This window comes from Capronia epimyces (genome assembly GCF_000585565.1).
Source record: "Capronia epimyces CBS 606.96 chromosome Unknown aczIQ-supercont1.9, whole genome shotgun sequence".
NCBI classification, from domain to species: domain Eukaryota; kingdom Fungi; phylum Ascomycota; class Eurotiomycetes; order Chaetothyriales; family Herpotrichiellaceae; genus Capronia; species Capronia epimyces.
Window position 1 is genome coordinate 1,480,737 of NW_006912912.1, and position 16,922 is coordinate 1,497,658.

The window sequence follows — 16,922 nt, forward strand, 5'->3', positions numbered from 1 at the left end:
ACGTCTTCAGCAGCCAATGGGAGAATACTTTGTGTAAGACTTCAGTTGAAGGGCAAGCGGGGGAATGGGCATGTTGTAGCTCCCATTGAAGACAACCTAATAGCCCAGCACCCCATTATGTCGCCGTGTTCCCTCTAAAAGGTGTCGAAATTCGTACCAGCCATCAACCCCAGCATTCTCCCTTGGAACTTCCGGCCAATTTCCTGCCATTTAACCTGTATACCAGCAACAAGTACTGGCCACGGCATTGCCATCCCTAGTCCCGGGTCTGCATCGACTTCTGTGATTGAAACGCGATCTCCCAGTCCCGCAGCCCAGGAGACGAGCTCGGCCAGCATGGACCCGAAATCTGTAACTAGGCGCTCTTCAGCCGTTGCGCCGGCTTCAACGTTCAAGTCCAGAAGCGTCAACAGAAGATGTAGGGTCGGAGGGAGGACGATTGGGTCGTGCACCAGTGAAGGGATTGTATGAAGCGCGGTGAGGAGCAGGAGAGACTCGCGCGTCAGTGTTGGCAGCTGGAGCGCGTTCGGGCCTATTGTCGAGATGAGGACGATGAGGGTCTGCAGGTTCAGTTTTAGCAGCGAGGGATGCAAGAGTGTAGAATTTGCGAGATACGGGCTGCTGGAAAGTGACGAGACCAAGAGCGTCAGTCGTGAGCAAAGAGGCAGGTACATCCATTCAGCGAGCAATATGTGGAGGTCTTTCGGGATGCGTTTTGAGCGGGCTTCGACTTTTGCTGCTTCCTTCGCTGCCACAACCATGCGTGATGAAAAGGTTCGAATCTTCAATATGTTGGGACCGGTAAGCTTGTCGGCAGCTGCAAGGGCCATTGGTTGCAGAGTCCGAGAGGAGAGGGTGTACGAGAGGGCATCAATGGCGGATGATGTGGCATATGTCGACTCGAGACGGGGTGGGAGTTTGTTCGAAGGGAATGATGCCTCTCCCGCTTCCTCGGAAGCAGCAGGCTCCTCAACCTCGTCGTCCATCCCCGCCAATTCCCGTGCTCCTAGCCCTATGGCTGTCAACAACGAGGCGCGTTGCGAAATTGAAAGGTCTCCTTCAAAATACATGCCTGCAACCCAAGGAGCCATGATTGCAGGCTTAGAGACTAAGCCTGCAATTAGAGCCTTGAGCCTTAGGTGCTGCATTTCCTCTTTTGACATGCCTTCCTGGAGATTGACAAGAGTTGATGCCAGTTGAAGGATATTGGAAGACAATTCATCGCCGAAACCGGCTTTCCGACGAATCAACGTTGGAGCCGTCTTGAGCGCAAGCTCCACTGTAGACGGGTCATCCGTGGCATTTAGCTGTTTGATAAGTGATGTGATATAGACTGGGGCGGCAGGTCTGTTACGGTTGATGAGGGTTGGATCGTCATCTGAGTCAGACGGGTCGCTATCCGGACGTGCGTAAGGACGCAGGTTGGAGTCGTCTTCGTCTGAGCCTGTAACTTCATTATCGGATATTTCTTCGATTGCAATGATCTTGGAGCTTTGAGGCAGTGGGGCGACTGGGGCGACTGGGGCGCGTTTCTGGCGAGCGTGTTGAGTCGTTCTCGGGGAGCCGTCCGTCTTCTCAGGCGGTAATTCGGTCTTCAGCAGCTCGTCTAGGCTCCCAATATTGTCTTGGATATGCACAAGACCCAGCCACCATTGGGCTTCTTCGCCTTCCATCTCTTCGACACCAAAGTTTATGCCCTTTTCAGCCTTGTCTATGAGTTTGGATGTCGCGACAGCCACTATCATGCCCAAGAATCTTGCACGGGGGACGGATGCGGAGAGACGGGTAGAAACCATACGTAGGAAGGCACTGGAGGCGGAGAGTTGCTTGACCTTTTCAGGGTCTAAACGAGTGAGGTAGCCGACAGTGAGGAGTATCGTTTGAGCGATGGCTGCAGTTGGGAGCAGACGTAAGCACAGGTTCTAAACAAAAAATTGGGTCCGCCAGGAACCTCCGAGCTCACTTACACTCCTGCTGTGCAATTGGATCATGCTGAATTTGTAACTTATTCCCAAAGCGTTCCAAGCTCTTTTCAAGGACTTCCTGGAGTTTGTCTGAGAAGTGTTAGCAGCCCGTCTCGAAGTAAATGAAAGGCACTTGCCTTGATTTGAGGCCAAGGTTGCAATGACGGCTCTTCTGGTCTCGAGGCCGAGACCAGCGTATTCCCCGTTTGTGCTCGTCAGCCAGTGTGTGACGTGAACTTCCAGGATGACATTGCTCTGCACTAGCCCCCTGATCATGGCTGCTACTCCTCCGATTGAAGAAGAGTGGCTCATCAACGAGGGCCGGCAGTGTATGGTCCCAGTGCCACTTTGGAGGAATCTGCGCCCGAGATCACGGAGTATGGTGTCGAAAAGGCCCGTCTGGTCGTACGCCGGCAGTGCTTGCACTAAGTTGTGCATCGTTGTCCATAACGCGCGCTTGCCGAGGAGAAGTGAGGTGTAAAGCTCAGTGATAAGGGAATCTAGACTTAAATTAGTGTAGGTTCGGACATGGGCATCAAGGATAGGTTGTACCGCGAAACCCAAGACTCAGACCACGTTTCAACACCTGACAGAGCATATTCATATGTTGGCTGTCTGATCGGTGGGAATTGTGTAGGTCGATAGCAGCGGTCGAGATATTCCTGGCAAGCCACCTGGAGTACTGATGTCCGTCACCCAGCCAAGCACATGTCTCATATTGGACCTCAGAATCCCGCAGTGATGTAAGCACGTGTGCCATTGTTGTGAGGACCCTGCTGCCAGCCAAAGTAGAGGTTATCTCTTGCCAGAAAACCCCACGCTGCGTTTCGGTCTTAAACAGGCTGAATGCATCCAATAGGAACCCTTGCAGTACTTTGCTACCCGAGAGTATAAGTGATAGGACCGAGATTAAGTCATCGAGCAAGGGACTCTTGTGGCTTGGTGTCGTTGAAAACACCCGTCTGATTTGCATAAGCAGCGCGCCTAGTCCTGCGACACAATTGAGGCAGCTGAGAAGAGACTTTTTGAGTTGAGCATCGCTTTTGCCAAGGCTAGGCTGGCGTAAGTTCAACCACTGGTCTGGAATGGTGATGGTAACCAAAACGTTCACAATCTGAGAGGCTTTAGGGCCAGGCACTCGCACATTGAAGTCGTGTCTTCCATCAATACCGTACTGGAGATATTGTAGAACGGCAGCAAGGTCTTCCCGATCAGGCTGGCTTTTCAAAATTTCGCGCGCATCGTCTGGTAGCGAAGCCGAAGCGCTCTTGTCCAAATATGACTTTTGCAGAAACGCTGTTGAGTCATGGCGTTTGTGTTTTCTGAGGTTCGACTGTGCTGAGATGGAACTTTGAGATGACGCTAATGATGGCCGGATAGTGAATGGTTCGCTTTGCACTTCGGTGACGGAATTGTCATCAAGTACGGATATCCTTGATTTATTGCTCGCCGGCCTCGAAGCCGGAGCATCTCCCAGGGAAAGGTTCTCGAACTTCTCGATGCTACTCTGCACCTTGCGGGCGACGGTCACAGGTCTGATGAGTTCCTCCATGTCTGCTAGCCATGTTTAGAAGGTGTTCTCTGGCAAAACTGTAGATGAAAATGCTTGAGTGTAGTTTTAAGGTACGGACGGAGCCTTGTGCCTGACTCGCAGTTGGACCCTTTATTGGGAAAGAGGCAGACGCTGCCCTATCGGCGAGGGAGCCCAGCCAATCGGAACGAGAGTTATTCTTAAAGCAGCGGTACTAGAACTTCCGCTTCCGGCCTCACCTTGCACTTGCCTCGAGGCGCGCACTCTCGATGAGTGAGATGCTATCAACCGGTATACGAGGAGAGAAGTGCCTTTGCCTACGAGCACTAGAAATTGGTGGAAGAAGGAAGATTACGTTGTTTCACTGCGTTGGGGGGGTCATGGTCAACACAGCCCGAAAAAGGTCAACATATATTTTGGAGTACTAGAATTTTGCTCAGTCGCACCTCAGGTCTGCCCCAACTGGCAAGTTGTCTGACCCCCTTCCCGGGGACGATGGCTCAGTTAGGATGATGGTGTAGAGGCATGGCCCGAACAATCGGTTCTGCGTACATTTCCAGCCCAGATTCACCGGGTACGTTTCCTATTCAACGAAAAAAACCATTTCACCATGGTTTTCACTTCCCTACAACCCCCATGTTCAACTTGGGGTTTGTAGGAAAAAGTTTTTGGTTTTTGGCCGGACGAATTTTTGACTGCCAGGGGTGCGTGTGGGTGTGTGGGTGTGCGGGAAAAGTGAAGGCAGGTGACGGGTGAGGCAGAATCGTGATCAGATTATTAGGCAAGACATTGATCTCGGTCAATCCGAGGACTGGCTATCTCAGTAGTAGATGATACCGGCACATATTCCTTCTCCAGCAGCTAGTGGAGAAGATGGACCTCCTTCAACTGTTCACCGGCGACGTCGAATGGTTCGCAGGAAAGAGTGACGGCGACGAAACGCGCAGGCTCTGTCAGAGAGACATTGATCCAGCGATGCATGGTACCGCGTTGAACGATATGATCCTGCAGGCCGAGTCAGCAAGCACGAACATCACCCAGCGACATATGATGGACTTACCCCGGGCCTCAGTCGCACGACCTGTCCACTATCGAGTTCATGATCAATCTCACCGACAGTGCAAATTGAAAAGTCAATCGACACAGTCCGGTGCATATGGGTACTCGCTCCAGGAGCCAAGTCCACAACGAGGAGGTTCGCTCCAGCTGGTGTGACGATCGATGATTGTGTCCAGCTTGTAATCCCATCTGCGCTCAAATATCCCTTCAAATCCTCGTCGCTAGCCAACTTCGCCGGCACAAGAGCCACCGAGTACGACCTGGCCAGTCCACCATCACCAACAAGTGCGTACTGTTGTGGGGGCGAGACGCCATAATACACACTTTTTCCAGCGGCATCGTGTGTCGTTATATGTCTCTTGCAGGGGGGAAGGCTGGTCACGTTCTCAACTCTTTCTGCCATGATGCTTTCAAGCCACGGACTGGTTCAGGAGTGCTGGTCGATGGAGAAAAAGATGGACAAACGAGAAAAAAGGTTGTCCGCATTTTATATCCATCAGCCCATTGTGGCCACGCAGTCTAGCGCAGGAAAGCGACACAACGTCGTGCCCTGTGGTTTGAATCCATCCCCTCGGCTCAGGATGATTCGGTTAGGACGGCCTTCCGGACGTTGCATTGTCCAATCTAAAGTCTATTCCTGAACACAACGTGAGAGGGAATGGACGAGTGTGCAAGGACGTCTTCGAGTCCCACTATCGACAGCCTGTCTTGCTAACCAGACTCGGACTTTGCACAGGCTGGGCATCATCCCGAAATCCGTGATATTTCCTAGTTGGGTTTCTGTAAGCAAAAGAGCCTGCGGTCATAAGCCCGGCGGATAATCAACAGAGCACTGCGTGTTCTACCGAAGTGACCAAGGTCGTCCTTCAGCTACATGAAGGATGCGCTGAGTAGGTAGGTAGGGAGCTGGTGGCCTGAGGTAAGAACTGCGTGGCTTGCATTTTCCTCCGCAGTATAAATGTGCTCATCTGGCCTCGAACACTCTCCCGTAGATTGTCTTGACATGTTCGTCTATACCAAGCAGACCCTCCATCCGATGCATCCTTTGAGCCATCTGCGCATTACATCTGCCCGACAGTGACAGTCGGCCGCTGCCAAACGCTACTGTCCACGTCGCCTAGGCCGCCACCCTTGCTTTCGGTTCCAACAACAGAATGTTCAGTCTCTTCGGCTTCGGCCCGTTCATTTACGGTGAGCGAGCTCCGATCAACACCAACGTTGACTCAAGACAACACCCTCTCCATCCCGTATGAGATGCGCTTGGGCCCAGGCCACTGACATTCTTGCTCTCTACTAGCCAGCTGCCTCCTCCTCAACGCCGTGGCGATCCTCTCCGAAGACCGGTTCCTTGCTCGAAGTATGTCCATCAACCCTACTCACGATCCCACCTCCCATACATGCCCGACCCGTCCGCTCGTTTCATGAGTTCTGCACAATTTCATGAGGACGCATACTAATAAGCACACCTTCCAGTTGGTTGGGGCAAAGCCCAGCTGAACGACCCCTCAGGCGGCGTGGCATTCGGTACCCCTGCTCAAGATCCAGAAAGCCTTCGCAGTAAAGCAATAAATCTGATTTCAAGCATCAGGACCTTATGTCGAGGTTCGTTCGGTCGATGCGTTGAAGCTACTCATCTTAATATGTATCTGTGTTGATGGAAACTGACTATTGGGGAAAACCGCAGTACCTTTGATCTTGGTCAATTCGATGATCATCATTTACGAACTGATGCTTGGATAACATGTGTCGAGAGGAACGGATCACATCCAGAAGCATAGTCTACATCATGTTGAGCAATTCCTGCCAGGGATATGAGGATACATGATGTAACTTTGTGTCGCAAAGCTTCGTATCCTGAGCGTCGACGTCGTACCAACCGAACTGCCCGGGGTGGACCGGTCTACCACCACCCAGGCCTATGCCAGACCATGGGCCCATATCGCAGTCGCGCCACCACTGCGGACAGTCCAGAGACTTCAATCAGAACAGTGGCTTCGAATTATTGCTCCCTGACGGGCCCATGGTGGATGCCTCAATTCGAAGGCCAGAAAGGGAGGATCGTCGTCTAGTATATCGTCTTTGTGCGACACGCGCGGTCCCGAGTTTCGGCGCACAATTGGAATGACCCGCCGCCAATTGAGATGCTATCGTCTCTGCCTTCAAATCGGAAGTGCAGGGACGTATATCTAACGGTGGAAGTGTCAGCAGGAGCAGGGTCGAGCAATATCTCAGTTGCAGACGACCGAATTCTAGGCCGAAATCTTTCAATGTTTCTTTTATATGCGGCGTGTACAACCAGAAATCTGCAGGCATCAGAGTTGAAGGCGTTGCCGCTTCGTTCCCATCATAATGACATGTGCAGCCCAAGGCTATATGTGCAATGTGTTAAAAAACAACTCTCCAAACAATTACCGCGTTAAGACAACATGCCAAAGGACTTCTTCCGAATGCTAAATCGATTTTTCTTCTCTTTCTCCTTGTCCTTTTCTTTTTCTGGAGTAACTGTATCCGCTGTCGGGGTAGCAATGTCCTCCTCGGACGAATTCAATTGTGGCTTCTCCTTTTTGTTCGAAGATCCAAATCGCAAGCTCTTTGTGCGCCTGAATCGATCGAACCCAGACGAACCGCTTCCGCTGCCGTTAGGATGGGACGTTTGAATTCTTTCAAGAACATGCCGCTTGTCCTCTTCTGCTTTAGAAGCCTTGCTTGCTTCCAATGCAGCCTTGAGTTCGGCCTCTTGCCTTTTGTGAGCATCCGTCAGTTTGGAGGCCAGCTCTTTTCGTCGATGCTTCTCGAATTCCAGTCTCTCCTTCTCGGCTTGCTTTTCTGTGGCCTTACGCGCCTTCTCTTGTGCTTTTTCTTCCTTGGCCTTGTCTTTTTTGCTTTGGATAGCAGTGCTCGTTGGTCGGATCGCAGAGAGAGGAGGGGACTGCGGCGAGTCAACATGCCCATTTGTCTTGAATTGAGGAGGTGCTGTCATAGCATGGTCGAGTGCTGGATATTGCACAGCATCTGAAGGTGAACCTGGAGAGCCAAATGGGGTTACGGTCTGGACTTGGTGAAGTTCTCCCGACTGCCTGGGAAGGACGCCCAAGCCAGAAGTGAGATCCTGAGAGGCCCTTCTTTTGCCTTCCATTCTTTGTTCCTTTTGAACGGCTTCGAATGTGGTCTCTTGATAGAAGAGTACGTATGCACAAGCGAGCCCTGGTCGATCTCCAAAGAAATTACGGACAAAATTCTTATCGACGGGTTCCACCATCTCATCGTCGAAAAGCAGCCAGCCGCGATCCTGAGTTTTGATTACAGCCACATAATGGCCATGGTATGGTCCACCTCCAATGTGAACAACTACCGCGTACAGCTCGTAGAGCCGGTCGGGGTCTTCTGCATCATCTGTGGTATTGAAAAGCCTCAAATGATATGGATATACCACTTTGTGAAATAGTTTCTGCAGTCGTTGTAAGTCCTCCGTATACTTGAACCGTTTCAGGTGGAGTGCTAATATCTTTGGCAGCCTCTTAATTTTCATGCGCTTTTCGGCCTCTTGAAGGCCACCACAATTATCGCAGTGGAATTTGTTTCGTTCACATAGCATCTCCTCTTCTGAAAATCTGCGTAGACATGCAGTAACGGACGAATGTTGCTCCAAGTCGACAGACAAGTCGAGGAAAGGTTCGTCACGCTGTGAGACGTTCTCGCAGGTTAAACAGCGGGTTTCGGATGTAAGAGTCCCTTCGAAAAGTTCATGCAGCCAGCGTGTAGGAGATGTCGCTGTCGGTGTGGGTAGAATGGGAGGAAAAGAGACAGTTCCTGACTCTGTCAAGGAAATGTCCGTGACTTCTTCTGCCATGGGCGGAGGCGGTTCAGCCTTTTTCTGAGCGACCAGTTTTCTGTCGTGATCCTCGATGTTCTCCAGTACAGTGTTTAGGAGGAGGTTAAGGAACTCATGCGCGTCTTGGTGCATGGCAGACCTGAACATCTCATTCTCCTTGCGTAGAGTTTCTAGGAACCTGCTTGGACTGATAACGCCCAATCTCGACTGGTTGACGACCACCGCCTCGAAGAGATCCTTCAAGGAGGTAAAAAGAGTCTCTGGCATCTCATATTCCTGCGAGTTCTCATAGCTCATATTCAGTATGGGTCCGGCCAACAGTGCTTGCTTCTTCTTGTATTCTGGCGAGTCCTTGTCCTCCGGCTTTTGCTGTTGAGGGGGTGTTCCGGCATTTCGCGCAGAAGAGGGATTAGGGGGTTTTTTCGCTGCGCCATTCTGTTGATTCGGTGGTATGCGAGGGGGAGCGTGAGTCTGGGCGTGAGCGATGGACTCTGGGGATGACCGTCTAGGGTAGGAGAGAACATGGTCTCGGAAAGGGACAGAGTAGTAAAGACACTGTAAGATGGAATTGCAGTAACTGCGGATGTTAGACTCGGGTAGGTGCACTGCTGGTTGGGCACTGACCAAGTATTCCCGAACTACATATTTGTTCAGTCAGCCAAAGCCTCGATGGGCCGGGATCAGAACAGGGTCATACATTTTCCATGCCAAAGAACTTATCGCTTCCATCATTGCGAACTGGACCGGCATTCATGAGCATGCGCTCGAGAGGGGTGGGTATTGGCGCATTGGGGTCTTTCTTTGTGGGAGTTGTGCCCACTGCCGGACTGGTAGCATTCTAGAGTAGACAGAATCAGTACCACCATCGTCAACCAAGCTGGAGAGTGTGCGCCAACTTTGCAGAGATGGTCTCTTGGTAAAGTTGGATGGACAAGTGTGCCACACGTACCTGGCTCTTCAGTTTCCCAAAGAAGGAAGTCATGGTCGAGGCGCCTCATCTGTAACAACCCGAGGGCATGGGCAGGTGCGATCAGGTCCGAGCAGGACGCATTGGGGGAGGAGCGAGAAAGACCAAGTTTGACGGAGAGAGGGCACTACAGAGGGTGAATGGACGTCGTGTGCGGCAGCGGTACGGTGATCGTGGTCATCAGCGGTCGGAGGTCAGGCCCAAGATGCAAGGTGGTAGTTGTAGGTGAAGTTGTAGTTGCAGTTGCAGTTGCAGTGGCAGTGGCAGTCTAGCAGGAGTAGCAATCGGTACTGCTGCGGCGGCGGCTGGTGGATGGCGCCGTGGTTCAGTATCGCAGTTCGCAGCCTACAGAGTACTAGCACAGAGGTTGTGGCGGGGGGGTAGCTAGAAGCGAGGCCCGCCGAAGGCGTGGTGCGAGCAAATGACACATGGAGGGAGCCTGGGCTCTTTGGGGGCTTGAAGCGGTCCGACGAGTGTACCCCTGTAAGCCATGCTCCATGCTAAACTCCGGCCATGCTAATTATTACAAACCATCCACCTCCTTGGTGTACCTGCTAGGTGCCTGCCATCGACCTCTCGGCGCTGCCGCTGGCCAGTGGCCACCCCAAGCTTCATAAAGTTGTCGTAGGTGGATCGGCTAAATCTGACCCGAGCGAGTATCAGGGTAACCTTATGGAGTACATTACGTTGACGCTTCAGCGGTTTGTCTTCTTTCTCTCCCTGCCTGCAATAATGATAATGCGCTGTGTTCAGTCAAGGGAACGGCTCTAAGGGGCCCCAGATCCTCCCCGAACTCCCCCTATCCTTGCCTCCTCCATCGAGCTTAAATGGCACTGCAGACAACGGTCCCAGGAGCCCTAAACCCCGGGGTTACTCCGGAGGTGGTCGGAGCCACGCGCGTCTACAAAGTAGCAGCAGCGCGTGTGCCTGAAACCGACAATCTAGCCTCTCTCCAATTTCTGTCCCAAACCTGTCGTCGGGATAGATACTGCATCTCCCACTATCATGGGGGCCTTCTCACTTTGCTGCAATGGAATCAAGGGCTGGCCTAGGCCACAGAGCGAAGAAATGTTTTGAGCAGGCCACGCAACATTGAACGGTTGAAAAGGTGGATGAGTAGGTAGAGCCTAAGGGCCAAGGCCCCGGGCTAATCAAGAGCCCGCCTCTATACAGACCTATAGTACTCCTGGTAACCAACCAGCTGCAGGCATCAGTTTGCCCATGCCTTAGCCCTCAACCCCATCTACTGTCTAGCCGACCACATTCCCACCGAGCCACTATGTATCCCTAAAAACGTTCTCTTATAAGGGCCTAGGAGGCTCCAATCTGCCTACCATTGGTTAAACCCGAGGATGCAAGGCCCAGAGAGCACAGGTCACCTCACAGTAGCCAGCTGCTTCCCGTGTCTGGGCAACTTTCAACCCCTCAGCCACCTTGCTGTTCAGTGTTAGGTCATTTTGCCTGAGGCACGGTAGGTAGTGTGTAGGTGGTGTGTAGGTGGTGTGTAGGTAATGTGCTGGTTGGCACAACCATCTTCGAACCATCTCTCTCTGATGTACTTGTAATCTAACTGTGATTCATGAGTTCGTTGTTTGAGGAATGTGTTGGCCCAAGTTCTTCGTAGATTCATTCCTCCACGTGGCAGACAGTCTCTGAGACTCAAGCCCGGATCTCGGACGCAGTCAGTCAATCCCCATTCCAGGCGTAGCTTGTGGGTGAATTCACAGAATCCGCAGCTACCACACTGCAGCAAGCGACCCTCCCGCTGCGCCGCAAGACCTCATTTCTCGCCGAACTTCGGGGATAGCCCGATCTAGTACGATCCGTCCCCATACATTTGGCATTATTTGCCCGTACTATGGCGGAACTCTTGCGCTTCGCATTGGCCAAAGTTACCGGTGGAAGCATACACACTGACCCTGTTGCGGAAAAGATACCCCTACATCGAGCCGTACCTCTAGTCTGATGTGACTCGACCTTTCCAACTCCCTGTCTACAAGAGGTCTTTGTGTACTGAGTACCTGGCCACGTGCGTAAAGATCTTCGGGGTATTTAAATGACCAAGGTGTCATCTTCTCTTCGAGCCAGCGCTTGTAGGGCCTATTTATTAGTGAATAGGCACAGTTCTGATGAGAGCAAAACAGCTCTTGTCTGCCGTGCAGGTCAATCCCGTAACCGCAGAATCTCCGTCAAGAATTCTTCGAAACTCAGGGTCACATATCCATCCCGATCGTCGTCGTATTTCTTAAAAACATCTGTCATCCTTTTCAGGCTGATGCATGCTTGCACGAATAGATCAAAGCTCATCCCCTGCTTCGGGACAGGGCTGCGCTCGTTGAAAGTGTGATATAGCACGCTAACAAAGGGTTGCGATAGTCGATATCCAAACGCGGTCATGGCCTTGGAAAACTCGCCCAACGAAATGCGACCACTTCTATCCTCGTCAAAGCGTTCAAATAACGTGCGCCAGGCAGCAAGAAACTGCCACAGACTGTCAAATTCGGTAAAGGTGATACTAGGACCTTGAGGCTGGTTAGGTGGTGATGTGGTGAACATGCGCATTAAGGATGTTATGGTCAGGCTGTCAAAAGGTGTGAAATCGGCGTTCACTAGAGCTGAACCTAGCTCCGCCGTCGTAAGGGATCCTGTGCCAGACACATTTGCGGCTCGAAACAGCGGCAGAAGATCAACAGAGTCTGGATCAGGCGGCGCCGGTGTACGCGCTGGGTATTGATGTGCTTCGTTGGAGGGCCATCGCGGTTCTGTCTGAGGTCGAGGGGCAGGGGAATAACCGTAGTTCACATGAGATGAAGGAGATGGTAAGCGACTGGACTGATTGTCGCTATATGACTGATTATTGGGAGGCCGATGCTGAGGATATGTTTGCACGGGTGACGCCCGATGTGTATTGAGAGCCAATATGCCTGCAGGTGAGGTTCGTCGTGCGCCAGGAGAGGACGGACGAGGCGCATGCGAATTCAGAGGTTGGTGATTGGTGTGCCGTATGTTGGGAGAGGGTCTGCGATTCCCTTGTAGCTGACTGAGGGCTTGAGCAGCCTGCTCCGGCTCTGCATGACTATCAATTCAGTTACAGATCAGCGGGTAGTCCTGCATGAGAGGACCGTGAGGCCGGGAGGAGATGTTTACGCGGGCAAAGCATCGGGATTGAATGCTTTGTTATAGGCCATCAGTTGGCTCCGAGAGTCGGCTGAGATGACGATTTTAGATGGATAGTCCGGAGGAGGAGGACTCTAGACAAGAAGTCTTTCAGGCCCATTGCCTTCAACCTTGGTGGTACGATGGATTCTAGCTTTGGCGCAGGCGACGAGGTGGGAGGGCGCAGTCTACAGCAGAGAAGAATGTCGTCAAACGTGCCGGGGAGGGTTATTAGTGGTTGGGGCTAAGGAGGCCGCCTCGAGATCGCCGCTTGTGCAATCACACTCCATTATTGAGTATCCGTACAGTAGCATTGCTGGGTACCAACTGCAATCCAATATACGTGAGACTTGATGCCTAAAGTTGCCGTCCTCTCATATCCTGTGGACAACTAACCCTCTTTGCGCATCTAGCACTCGTGCCGCCCTCCCTGTCGCCCTCGATTCCAGAGTCCACCCGCTTGATTTTCAACGCGTCCGTCCAGTGTACGCAAGCCACGCCGTCGAGCCACGATTGATCACCTCTCTTACCCCGGTGTCCGTACTCTATCTGGCAACTGGCCGGTCAGCGTCGGCGGTAGACAGCATGCGCTGAGCCTGCTGCTCCACGGCCAGGTTTTGGATACCAGTTAGTATACGAACACATACACTGTACGGGGTACGGAGTATTGCGGACTTGGTAACTTTTAGCCCTGCAGCCCTCCTCAGTCCCTCAGGCTCCCTTAGCTCGGCCAGGTTCTGAGCTAAAGAGGCCAAACTCAGGGGTCCTACAGTACGCCCGGAAGCACTATACCAAGTTCCGGAGAGTCAGACTTCTGCTACAGCATCACCGGCCGGTCCATCAAGCCCTCTGACTAAAACAAACTTAGCGGTCAAACCCGGTTGGACTTTTGATATAACGTGCGTCTGCGTCTGTCAGACCCAGCTGGTACTGTAGCTCGCGGCCCTAACCTCTCCCGTTTTCTCCAACCATATTTGTCTGACCTGATGTGTATCCAGCCGATCAGTCGAGAGGGTTATTGTTCACTCGACCGCAAAGTATGGGTTCCGTCCAGAATGAAGACTTTTGGCTGTTTGGTTATGGGTATGTTCCTGCCGCGGACATTTCGCACTTGACATGACGGTACAAAACTCATTCAGGGATTGTCGACTTTTAGGAGTTTGATTTGGAAGCCTCCGCCACATTATGGTATAGCACGACAATTGCCCCGTCGTACACAAGCGTCATCTGATATCATTTGACACAGATCAGCGCATTCCGGGTTATATCAAGGGCTATGTTCGTCGTTTCTGGCAGGTAGGAGCTAAATGAACCCTCTTCCGGAGATGTCGCCAGCTCACTGACCACCTCGACTCCTCAGGCAAGGTGAGTGTCCATGAAAAGGTATAGGCCTAGTGTTGAACACAGTTAGTGAGGACCATCGTGGTACCCCTGAAGCCCCGGGAAGAGTGGTCACGTTGATCCAGAGGTCTTTTTGGGAAACCCTTGAAGATCCTGTATGATGTTCCCTTCTGCCTTCTCTGAAGCTGTTTGCGACGACTAACGCAGAACAGCAGCGCCATACCGAAGGGGACTGCGTGTGGGGAGTCGCCTATCACATACCCCCCTCCAAAGTCGAAGAGGTGCGAGAGTATCTTGATCTCCGTGAAATGTGTGTTCTCCCCATATCTTTTCCCGACCAAGTCATTGATCATCGATCAGAAATGGATACAGCATCCAATACACTCCCTTTCATCCGGCGGACCGTTCACTTCCGGATCTTCATTGTCTGGTGTATATTGGAATGCCAGATAATCCCCAGTTCTTAGGGGCCCTTCCGCCTCAACAAGTTGCAGAGACCATCAACGCGAGCATCGGTCCAAGTGGAGAGAACAGAGAATACCTGTTGCACCTTGAAGAGGCTCTAAATCACCTGAGTCCAGATAGTGGCGACGAACATGTTACTGACCTCGCTCGCCGCGTTCGGGCGTTGCTTCCACCGGTTCGGGTTCCGCCTGTACCACCATCAGAGCATACCTTGAAAAGAGTTAACAGTACTGAAGAGCAAGAAGAGATTGAGAAGGGAATATGATCGCTGATCACGTCATCCAAATGTTTGACAATTCCACTGGCTCGCCTTGCAACGTTCCTGATATAGATTGGATAACACGTCCTCCCATTCCTCCCGACGGATGGCCAAATGAATGGATACCTTTGCACGACCAGGTTCTCTCAATGTCAGCTCCGGGACTATTGGCGATAGGGTCCTTGTGGCCCATAAGGGTCATTGCCGCCTTGAGATTGGCCACCGGCGTACGGCCCCCCTTGTGGTTGGTATTGCGCATTGTACTGTCCCCAGGAGGGAGCATATGTGACGCCACGGCCATAACCAAGAGTGTTCGGATCCCGTGCTTGAGTTCCGGGCTGTGTGTACCCTCCTTGCGTCGCCATTGGCACCGTGTATCCACCTCTTCCAACAAATCCACCGCCTCGACCACCGCCACCAGTCCTGTTGTCCTGAGCGTGATCTACTCGAATCAAACGACCGTCGAACCTGGGAGGGGCATCAATGTCAGGTTTCCGCAGACATATGTCTGGCCATCTCACTCTGTGTTGTTCATCTTTTGCAAGGCCTCGTCGGCTTCCGCCTTTGTCGCAAAGCGCACGAACCCGAATCCACGGCTCCGGTTGGTATCTCGATCTTTGACCACAACCTGGATATCATCAATGACAGGTTCGAAAGACGGCGGACAGGGTCATTACAGCCTCTTCGATCTTGCCAAACTGTTGGAACCCTTCGTAAAGTGTGTCGTCGGTAGTATGCCAGGCAAGGCCTCTGTGGAGCATGGGTCAAATCTGCCCTGGCACAGCTGTAGAATTTGGTCGCCTACCCGATGAAGAGCTTCGCCATGGTACGGTCGACTGATGTAAGGCTAAATGGCTTTTTGTCCAAGGTGGTTATAGCTCTGAGAGTAAAGCGCAAGAATTGTCTGGGATCCTCAAGAGGTCACCGCACAATGTCAAAGGAGGCCTAGACGGAACAATGGTGAGGTCGATATGGCGATGCGGATTTCATTGGTTGAAAAATGCAGCGGTTCATGCAATCGTTCAGTTAGATCGCGTGCATCACAAGCCCGATCAGCAATCTGACATGAGTACCAGAGGACTACTTCAGTCGTCGGATGTGTGGCGACACGATGACAGGAGAGAGCATAGGTACGGATTCAGCAAGACAATCTGGATACAGGAGTTAGGTTCCGAGAACCACTACCGCTGCCCCCCTCAAAGACCAATATCAAGCGGATTTGTCTGTCCCGGATTATCTAGGTGCGCCCGGAAACCTGTCAAGACCGAGGAGCGGGAAAGACCCTCAAGACCAAGAGGTGCAAGTGACGGACATTGTTGGCCAGCATAGCAGCATGTGTTGAAGAGGTCTGTCTAGTCATTATTGTGATGTGGACGGCAGGGCATTATCCAGGGCTTAGGAGGCGCCATTTGCTACCCGAGGACCACGAGCACAATGCCTACTCCTATGAATGCTTTCCCTGCAATGTTAAGCACTGGTGGTCTGGTGATGTCAGTGGGGTCAGATCACAAAGCACGGTGGTGTTGACATATTGCCGATGCGGGCAATACCGAGGGCTTAGAAGGCATTGCTTCGCAGATAGTAGCACGAGTGGGCCTGAACCCGAACAGAACTCTTAGATAAGAGTTGGCTACAAGACTCTTGCCCCCGGAGACAGCACTGGGCCCTCTTTCTCTACCAAGAACGACACGCCAGCCTCGTTAGCACCAGCAACGGCTACATCCAAACCTGATGGACGGGTTTGGACGCACCGAGAGGATGTCAGGACAGAGGGCTGAAGAGAGATGACACATGCCAGCAGCTCAACTACCACGGGGCAGTACCAAGAGGGGACGTTGCCCCCGACCCTGACTCGCTAAGGGACATTGAGTATAGGCAAAGTTGGCCGGAAAAGATGCAAGAGGGCACCAGCTGACAGGTTTAGCAGTTGGCAGGCACGCATCGGGTGCATGAGGTTGATCTCTGGTGAAGAGGAGTCGCCATCAAGTGAGGCCTGATACTGGAGAACTGGGGCCCATGGTCTTATCAGAAACTCCTACTGGCGAAGCTCAGCAGGAGACGCACCCCGCTATCGAATAGACCAAGTCAGGTGAATCTGACAGGCGAGGTGTATGTGCAGAACCCTTCTTTTTGTGCAGCAGAGACAGAGGGGGGCTAACTGCTGGATAGTTGAATCTCTTGACATACCATGTACAGAGAAGGGACGGGTTTCCATTCCGGATTGGACGTGAAGGATGCGACAGACGGGCGTGCAGGAGGAGCCGTGGGACTTTGGTTGACTAGAGGTGCAGCATGATGTGCTTTACCGGGGCTAACAGCTTCGCGCCCGACTCAGAGGACCGTGAAGA

The 16,922-nt window shown here is 52.3% G+C and overlaps 6 protein-coding genes across 6 annotated transcripts; 1 reads left to right on the plus strand and 5 right to left on the minus strand.

The window, feature by feature from the left end:
* Nucleotides 1-134: 134 nt before the first annotated feature.
* Nucleotides 135-3,516, minus strand: A1O3_09521 (uncharacterized protein; the record flags this gene model as incomplete). The annotated part of the gene is made up of 3 exons (XM_007739615.1): nucleotides 135-1,922; nucleotides 2,130-2,464; nucleotides 2,517-3,516. 3 exons carry the CDS (start codon nucleotides 3,514-3,516, stop codon nucleotides 135-137), a joined length of 3,123 nt encoding a protein of 1,040 aa, XP_007737805.1.
* An 840-nt stretch (nucleotides 3,517-4,356) lies between these two features.
* A1O3_09522 (uncharacterized protein) lies at nucleotides 4,357-4,957 on the minus strand (the record flags this gene model as incomplete). The annotated part of the gene is made up of 2 exons (XM_007739616.1): nucleotides 4,357-4,500; nucleotides 4,556-4,957. The coding sequence occupies 2 exons, from the start codon at nucleotides 4,955-4,957 to the stop codon at nucleotides 4,357-4,359; spliced, it is 546 nt and encodes a 181-aa protein (XP_007737806.1).
* Nucleotides 4,958-6,970: 2,013 nt separating this feature from the next.
* A1O3_09523 (ubiquitin thiolesterase) lies at nucleotides 6,971-9,368 on the minus strand (the record flags this gene model as incomplete). Its single annotated transcript, XM_007739617.1, has 4 exons — nucleotides 6,971-8,963; nucleotides 9,011-9,024; nucleotides 9,084-9,224; nucleotides 9,336-9,368. The coding sequence occupies 4 exons, from the start codon at nucleotides 9,366-9,368 to the stop codon at nucleotides 6,971-6,973; spliced, it is 2,181 nt and encodes a 726-aa protein (XP_007737807.1).
* A 2,148-nt stretch (nucleotides 9,369-11,516) lies between these two features.
* On the minus strand, nucleotides 11,517-12,541 carry A1O3_09524 (uncharacterized protein; the record flags this gene model as incomplete). Its single annotated transcript, XM_007739618.1, has 2 exons — nucleotides 11,517-12,429; nucleotides 12,501-12,541. 2 exons carry the CDS (start codon nucleotides 12,539-12,541, stop codon nucleotides 11,517-11,519), a joined length of 954 nt encoding a protein of 317 aa, XP_007737808.1.
* A 1,110-nt stretch (nucleotides 12,542-13,651) lies between these two features.
* Nucleotides 13,652-14,571, plus strand: A1O3_09525 (uncharacterized protein; the record flags this gene model as incomplete). Its single annotated transcript, XM_007739619.1, has 4 exons — nucleotides 13,652-13,805; nucleotides 13,921-14,005; nucleotides 14,066-14,160; nucleotides 14,211-14,571. Coding segments are annotated over exons 1-4 (561 nt in total), but the record flags the coding sequence as incomplete, so codon positions are not given.
* Nucleotides 14,572-14,738: 167 nt separating this feature from the next.
* A1O3_09526 (uncharacterized protein) lies at nucleotides 14,739-15,399 on the minus strand (the record flags this gene model as incomplete). The annotated part of the gene is made up of 4 exons (XM_007739620.1): nucleotides 14,739-15,042; nucleotides 15,096-15,202; nucleotides 15,252-15,324; nucleotides 15,380-15,399. 4 exons carry the CDS (start codon nucleotides 15,397-15,399, stop codon nucleotides 14,739-14,741), a joined length of 504 nt encoding a protein of 167 aa, XP_007737810.1.
* Nucleotides 15,400-16,922: the final 1,523 nt, after the last annotated feature.